Source organism: Oncorhynchus mykiss, chromosome 18 (genome assembly GCF_013265735.2).
Source record: "Oncorhynchus mykiss isolate Arlee chromosome 18, USDA_OmykA_1.1, whole genome shotgun sequence".
Taxonomy (NCBI): domain Eukaryota; kingdom Metazoa; phylum Chordata; class Actinopteri; order Salmoniformes; family Salmonidae; genus Oncorhynchus; species Oncorhynchus mykiss.
The window spans coordinates 30181009-30189611 of NC_048582.1; the positions used below are offsets into that span (position 1 = coordinate 30181009).

The following is an 8603-nucleotide window of genomic DNA, read 5'->3' on the forward strand; positions in this document are numbered from 1 at the left end:
CAATCTCTTCTGGCTCAAAGTGGAGGAGAGATTGACTTCATCACTATTTGTCTTTATGAGAGGTTGAATGCACCGAGCTGTCTGTCTAAACTACTGGCACACAGCTCAAACACCCATGCACAACCCACAAGACATGCCAGAAGAGAGCTCTTCACAGTCCCCAAGTCCAGGACAGACTATGGGAGGCACACAGTACTACATAGAGCCATGACTACATGGAACTCTATTCCACATCAAGTAACTGATGCAAGCAGTGAAATTTGATTTTAAAAACAGCTAAGGCTTAAGAGGGTGTAGATGATGCTGAATGGATGTAGACAAAGTATTTGTGCTTTGTTCTTGAGCTATGTCTGTTTGTTTGAAAGGTGTGAGAAAATTAGCTATATTTGGAAAATTCTCAGTAATCTACAATAGCATTCTCTAATTATTTTCGGGTCTAAAGGATAAATGTGTCTAACAACATTTAAATGATGGTGAAAATAATTGACCCATTGGCAAATGCCCTTTTAATTGATGTGAACCATTTATGAACACGTTTGTGAACATGTTTTTGCAATTGGGCCTGGGCATCAGATGCCAGAGCCCTTTATTGCAGAATTGTGTCAATGAGGTGGTCGGTTTTAAAATGGCTAACACTTATCACATGAAATGTACAGGCTGAAATATGGTGCATTCGGATATATGGTTGGGATACTATCTGAAACATAACATTTGCAACATGCATGGTAACAAGCATTCATTCTTGCAGGTCTGTAATTACATACTTCAATTACCACCAGTTACATGTTTTTACAGTGTAAGTACGTACTATTACAATTAATCACAATACAGTGTAATAACATATGTAATTACATTGTGATGAGGACCCATTATCATTAAATGTTACCGAAAGATGTTTTGATTATTTTGAAAATAGAAAATACCTTTCTCTGAAATACCATCATCTTGTTCCAAATTAGAGGATGATTTTGTTCAGGCCTTTCAAATACAAATGACAAGAAACTCAAAATCAATTGAAATAATGTATTTCAAATACATGCAACAGAAATACTGCCCATCTTTGTGCGTATACTGAAATGTTAGCGTTAGCATATAACATATGTTTTTGCACAATCAGATTTGGAAGATTACTCAAAACTGGAATTGCTGGACTTGAGAAAACATACCACAGTTTCCTCAAACAAAGAAACGTGCACTAGATGAGCCCCATACACTGCTGTTCTGCTGGTTGTCAGACAGCCTCTTTCTCTCCACTGGAACTTATATCTACTCTACGCCTACACACACCCACAAGCAAGACACACACACGCTCTAACTTGCTCTATAGCCTCTTCGGTGGACAAATCTAGCAGACTGCAGATGAGAGCTTAGTTATTGTGTGTCTATGATGGTACTTTAAACTGTTGGTCATCTATAACATATAGCTCACGTGGTGTACATCAGTTTAAGAAACTTTCAGTTTCGAGAGCTTGTGTTTGGAAATGGTTTGGCTCCGTGGATCTAAAGTGCTGTCCCTGCTGTTGACAGTGTCTCTCTGTCTCTGTGTGTCACCTTCTCTAGACACAGGTGAGTACTCATGGTGCTACTAGTGGGTAATAAACAAACAAGTGTCTTGACTCAAAAGTGGGACAGGGTAAAACCCTAGGTATGATAGTTGTGTTTAGATTGGATAGTATTCAATGCTTTTAATACCCAGATATACTCAGAAATAATCCCTAATAAACTAGGAAATGTGCACTAGATGAGCCCCATGAGCCCCATTTTTCAGTCAATTTTTATTAGCAGTTACTCTAACCCACCCTTAATGAACTAGCTTGCTTACAAAAACAAAGTAGTTACAGTGAGGGGGGAAAGTATTTGATCCCCTGCTGATTTTGTACGTTTGCCCACTGACAAAGAAATGATCAGTCTAAAATGGTAGGTTTATTTGAACAGTGAGAGACAGAATAACAACAGAAAAAAACAGAAAAATGCATGTCAAAAATGTTATAAATTGATTTGCATTTTAATGAGGGAAATAAGTATTTGACCCCTCTGATGTGGTGAAGTTGTCCTGTCCCCTTAGCAGAAAAACACCCCCAAAGCATAATGTTTCCACCTCCATGTTTGACGGTGGGGATGGTGTTCTTGGGGTCATGGGCAGTATTCCTCCTCCTCCTCCAAACACGGCGAGTTGAGTTGAAAGAGCTCCATTTCGGTCTCATCTGACCACAACACTTTCATCCAGTTGTCCTCTGAATCATTCAGATGTTCATTGGAAAACTTCAGACAGGCATGTATATGTGCTTTCTTGAGCAGGAGGATCTTGCGGGTGCTGCAGGATTTCAGTCCTTCACGGCGTAGTGTGTTACCAATTGTTTTCTTGGTGACTATGGTCCCAGCTGCCTTGAGATCATTGGCAAGATCCTCCCGTGTAGTTCTGGGCTGATTCCTTACCGTTCTCATGATCAATGCAACTCCACGAGGTGAGATCTTGCATGGAGCCCCAGGCCGAGAGAGATTGACAGTTCTTTTGTGTTTCTTATATTTGCGAATAATCGCCCCAACTGTTCTCACCTTCTCACCAAGCTGCTTGGCGATGGTCTTGTAGCCATTCCAGCCTCCTTGGAGAGCTCTTTGGTCTTGGCCATGGTGAAGAGTTTGGAATCTGATTGATCGATTGCTTCTGTGGACAGGTGTCTTTTATACAGGTAACAAGCTGAGATTAGGAGCACTCCCTTTAAGAGTGTGTAAAAGTATAACCTGTATAAAAGACACCTGGGAGCCAGAAATCTTTCTGATTGAGAGGGGGTCAAATACTTATTTCCCTCATTAAAATGCAAATCAATTTGTAACATATTTGACATGCGTTTTTCTGGATTTTGTTGTTGTTATTCTGTCTCTCACTGTTCAAATAAACCTACCATTAAAATTATAGACTGATCATTTCTTTGTCAGTGGGCAAACGTACAAAATCAGCAGAGGATCAAATAGTTTTTCCCTCACTGTATATGTAGATCTGCTTTGGAGCTGAGTTATATACTTTTTCCATAAAAACTTCAGGTGCCGTAGAGTTGAAGTACACCAAGACTCCTATGGTTGGGACTGAGGGCATGCCCTTGAGGCTCACCTGTAAGGCAGTGTATGACACAAAACAATGTGGTCGTATTGATGCCTTTTGGTGTCATCACACTTTGGAAGAGTGTCCCAAGCTCATTGACCTCGGCAAGTACCTCACTGTTGTCAACGAGATGGTTATGGATGACCACAGTGTCAGACATAGACATGTTGTAACAGACTTCATAGAACTGACCCCTGCTGACCGAGGAGTCTATCAGTGCAATGCAGTATGTGAAATGGGAGGCCATACTGCCATGGGACACTACATAAATATCACAGTCAAAGGTACCATTACATTTTTCAGTTAATTTTTGTTAGCAGTTACTCTAACCCGCAGTGACTTACAATAACAACGTCCAACTAAGGTGAAACAACCATGTAGCATGATCCTCAGTCAATCAATTAAACAATCAACAAACCAACCAATTAATCACTAATTTTGATTTCTAACCCTATAACAGCAGCTCCAATAGTTGATCAAAGAAAGGCCAACAATGGTGGACTGAACTGGACATACAGCACTGGAACAATACTGTGGTTCCTTCTCCTAATACTGGAGTTACTTGAGGCAAGATCAATAACAAAGTAACACAGAAAAAATGCACTTGTACATTTATACTTCGCAGCCAATCATAACTTAATGTAGATCTTTTGGGGTGAAGTCTCTTGTCTATTAATTATTATTTGTGTTTAACAGGTTAATCATTGAGCTGGTCTGGTAGCTGATGGCAGATGGCGTCAAAAAAAAAATCAATTTCATGGAATTTCAATGGAATGGAATGCTCATTTGTTCGCTCGATCACAATTTTTTTCCAGTTGGCATGCGTGCCTATTTCTGTTTAGTTTTGTTCTCTCCCCTGTTCTTGTCACGGTGTGCTATCTCTCTACACTTCTCAGGTCTGTGTCTGTTAGAGGAAATGCCCATACAGGACAGGAAACCACACATAGCATTTGCACAAACGGAGGACTGAAGCAATGTGAACAGAGGTAGTCGCAGTCCATGTGGTTGGAAGGGTGAGGGGGAGTAAAAGGGTCTGGTAGTCTTGTGATGTTCATTATATCTCAGTTTAATTTGAAGGCGCAGGAGTGCACTGTCATACTTTTTGTTCTAGTTGTCCATACATGCCTTTTTTTTGTTTGTTTGTTTGTTCTCTCCCCTGTTCTTGTCATGGTGGGTTATCGCTCTACACCTTTCAGGTCTGGCGTCTGTTAGAATAAATGCCAATACAGGACAGGAAACCACACATAGCATTTGCAAAAACAAACGGAGGCCTGAAGCTATGTGAACAGTGCTATAGTAGCGGTCTATGTGGTTGGAAAGGTGAGGAGGAGTAAAGGGATATGCATTTCTTGTGATGTTTATCCTAAACTCAGTTAGATTTGAAGGCTCAGGAGTGCACTGTAATACTATATACTGTAGGTTTACAGTATTTTGAAAGAAGTTATTATGAATTGCGAAACTGAGCGATATTCCGTGTTGGCTAAACCACTAGGTCAGAGCTTCCTCAAATACATTTTGGTTGTATAGAGGTGTTCCCCCAGAGTTATTTTATGTGTACCCCAAAAAACACCAGATAAGAAAAGCATGGTGTGTCATACAATATATGGAAATTAGCCATTTGACCATTATAAACTGACAAACTACATAAACATTTGTGCACTATATCTGCAATCTTATAAAACAATCAAACATTATTTTGATGATTACAACTGCAATTATCAAAGCGCTTTATAAGTTTACATGTATTAATGTCTCAGCAAAACCATATCTACACATTTAAATGAGTGGAAATGACCACTTCTGCCGTAGGGTAAACTTTAAAGGTATGGAGATTTAAGGAGGAGACTACCATGCACCAGTTGTTGCCACAAAACAAGTGAAGACCCTTTTATTAGCCTCCCTTCCCAGGCTAAAGACACAAGTCTTTGAACGAGTTCTTATCACATGACAGCAAGCGCCCAGGTACTTGGAGAATTGATTATGGTTCATGTTAATATTGGTTAAGCCTTGTTTGGTATCACCATGCTGATATTAGACAAACTACTTTATTTTTCTATAATGTATTTGATGCTCATGTGTTAATTGTGTATTGGTCTTACATTAATTTCTCATGAAAGCAACAGCATATTGGCTTTTCTCTAACAATTCCTTCTTATGAGGGAACGCAAACCTTGTTACACATTTTGTTTAACATCTATTACAGATCTGTGCTTTTTTATTGTTGTTTACTGATATTAAATAGTATTTATAAAAATCTAAATCATCAGTGAGCATTGTCTTTCCTCCAGATGCTTTGGAGATGGGGTGCCCAAGGGTAGCTATCACTGGGAGAGAGGGCACGCCAATGAATCTCACTTGTAACATAAAGTATGATCCGAGAAAATGTGGTCATATTGAAACTTCCTGGTACCATCGCTTTTCAGTTGAAAAATCCTAAGCTTAGGTACTCCACTCACTAGGTACTCCACTGTCAACGAGGCAGCTATGGAGAACCCCAACATCAAAAGCAGGGAAGTCGTCACAGAGATCAAACAGCTGAATGAAAATGACCAAGGACTCTATCAGTGTCAAGAGCATTGTGAGAGCAGAAATTCTGCTATGGGACACTATAGTAGTATTACAATCAAAGGTCATTTGTGGGTCAGCTATGAGTATAAGTCAGTTAGAAGAACAAATTCTTATTTACAATGAAGGCCTACCAAATGGGAAAAGACCTCCTGCGGGGACGTGGGCTGGGATTAAAAATAAAAATAAATGTAAAAAATATATAAGACAAAACACACATCATGACAAGAGAGACAACACAACACTACATAAAGAAAGACCTAAGACAACAACATAGCATGGCAGCAACACATGGCAACACAGCATGGTAACAACACAACATGACAACAACATGGTAGCAACAAAACATGGCAGCAGTACACCATGGTAGCAGCACAAAACAGGGTACAAACATTATTGGGCACAGACAACAGCACAAAGGACAAGAAGGTAAAGACAACAATACATCACACAAAGCAGCCACAACTGTCAGTAAGAGTGTCCATGATTGAGTCTTTGAATGAAGAGATTGAGATAAAACTGTCCAGTTTGAGTGGTTGATGCAGCTCGTTCCAGTCGCTAGCTGCAGCGAACTGAAAAGACAAGCGACCCAGGGATGTGTATACTTTGGGGACCTTACCCAGAATGTGACTGGCAGAACGGTTCTTGTATGTGGAGGATGAGGGCTGCAGTAGATATCTCAGATGGGGGAGTGAGGCCTAAGAGGGTTTAATAAAAAAGTATCAACCAGTGTGTCTTGCAACGAGTATACAGAGATGACCAATTTACAGAGGAGTACAGAGTGCAGTGATGTGTCCTATAAGGCGTATTGGTGGCAAATCTTGTGGCCGAATGGACGACTAGGAGATTGATCTTCAATCTCTGAACTCTATTTTTAGCAAGAGAAAATTAACCAGTCGTAGAGCATGGTGAAGAGGATGAGTGTATGCCTTGGTACGTTATTACACATTCACTCACTCCTATATTACAAATCACCTATTCATAAAATGACAATGTACTTTTTCGATCTCACTCACGCTGGAGACTCCAGCTAAAATAATCTTAACAAACAGATGACAATATCCACAATCTTCATGTTTTACATTTCCTTTTATGTTTTGTTGTGATATTGTTTTGGAGACTTTGGCCCAATCCCAAATGGATTCCTAGACTCTATGCCCTACGCACTTGTGGAGATCTTAGATGACTTGATTGCAATAAGCAAAATTATGAAACTTCCACCTAACCTATTTGAGTGAAAGGTGAAGCTGTTACCATATTGGTTGCAAAATCTATAGGATGTAGGGTCTAGGCCTAGGCGTCCATTTGGACCCATTATGTTACTGAAAGTCACCCATGTGATCTGCAGGAAAATGCTGTCCTATGTGCATCAAACCACCAGAGGGCACCCTCTTTCCTCTGTCCTTTCTCCTCAGTGAAATCTCATGTTTATTGAATATACATTCTGTGTGTTACAGGTTCATCAAGGCAGAACATGACCTGTCAATTATCATGGAGAGACCATCTACAATACAGATTTATATTAAATCCAAACATATTGCTGAAACATTTCACATACAGTAAGGTGTTGTTACGTGGCTCAAAAGAGTAGAGTTTGTTTTCTATGGATAATAGTTCAACCCAAATTTAAGAAAAAAATACATTACTATTGACATTGTGTTATTTCCAATTTCAATCATCAATATGTACGTAGGAAAGATGGTTCGGTTTGAGCATCAGTGCTAAAATATAATTTTAAATGGTAAAAACAATCTTGTTGACTTGTCATTCTTACTTATTTATTTGCTCTTGTTCTCATGCGTGCTTGTTTCTTTTTTTCCCGTTCTCTCTTCTTTTCCGATCTTTTCTTGTCATGGTGGGCTCTCTAAACCTCTCAAGTCTATTTCTGTGAGAAGAAATACACATACTGAGGGTAGAGAGGTCTGCACAACGCATCACCGGAGGCAAACTACCTGCCCTCCAGGACACCTACACCACCCGATGTCCAGGAAGGACATAAAGATCATCAAGAACAACAACCACCCGAGACACTGCCTGTTCACCCTGCTATCATCCAGAAGGCGAGGTCAGTACAGGTGCATCAAAGCAGGGACCAAGAGACTGAAAAATAGCTTCTATCTCAAGGCATCAGACTGTTAAACAGCCACTACTAACATTGAGTGGCTGCTGCCAACATAATGGCTCAACTCCAGCCTTTAATAATGGAAAATTTATGTAAAACATGTATCACTAGCCACTTTAAACAATGCCACTTAATATAATGTTTACATACCCTACATTACTCATCTCATACAGTGGGGAGAATAATTATTTGATACACTGCCGATTTTGCAGGTTTTCCTACTTGCAAACCATGTAGAGGTCTGTCATTTTTTTATCATAGGTACACTTCAACTGTGAGAGACGGAATCTAAAACAAAAATCCAGAAAATCACATTGTATGATTTAAGCTCTTACAGCCACCGAGACGCCAGCGTCTCACCTAGCCAACAGGAAATGGAAATGCGCAATGCCAAATGCTAATAGTACTCGATAAAACTCAAACTTTCATTAAAACACACATGCAGGTTACTGAATTAAAGCTACACTCGTTGTGAATCTAGCCAACATGTCAGATTTTTAAAATGCTTTTCGGCGAAAGCATGAGAAGCTATTATCTGATAGCATGCAACCCCCCGAAATACCTGAAGGGGACGTAAACAAAATAATTAGCGTAGCCGGCGCTACACAAAACGCAGAAATAAAATATAAAACATTCATTACCTTTGACGAGCTTCTTTGTTGGCACTACTATATGTCCCATAAACATCACAATTGGGTCTTTTTTTCGATTAAATCCGTCCATGTATACCCAAAATGTCCATTTATATAGCCCGTCTGATCCAGGAAAAAACTGCTTTCCAAAACGCAATGTCATTTTTTTGAATTAAAAAAGTTG

General features: G+C 39.6%; 1 protein-coding gene across 1 annotated transcript; it reads left to right on the top strand.

Annotated features, from left to right (window-relative positions):
- The first annotated feature begins 1223 nt into the window (after positions 1-1223).
- zgc:174945 (uncharacterized protein LOC793867 homolog) lies at positions 1224-5360 on the top strand. The gene is made up of 3 exons (XM_036952478.1): positions 1224-1566; positions 3043-3384; positions 3561-5360. Exons 1-3 carry the CDS (start codon positions 1482-1484, stop codon positions 3686-3688), a joined length of 555 nt encoding a protein of 184 aa, XP_036808373.1. The 5' UTR covers positions 1224-1481; the 3' UTR covers positions 3689-5360.
- The last annotated feature ends 3243 nt before the right edge of the window (positions 5361-8603 follow it).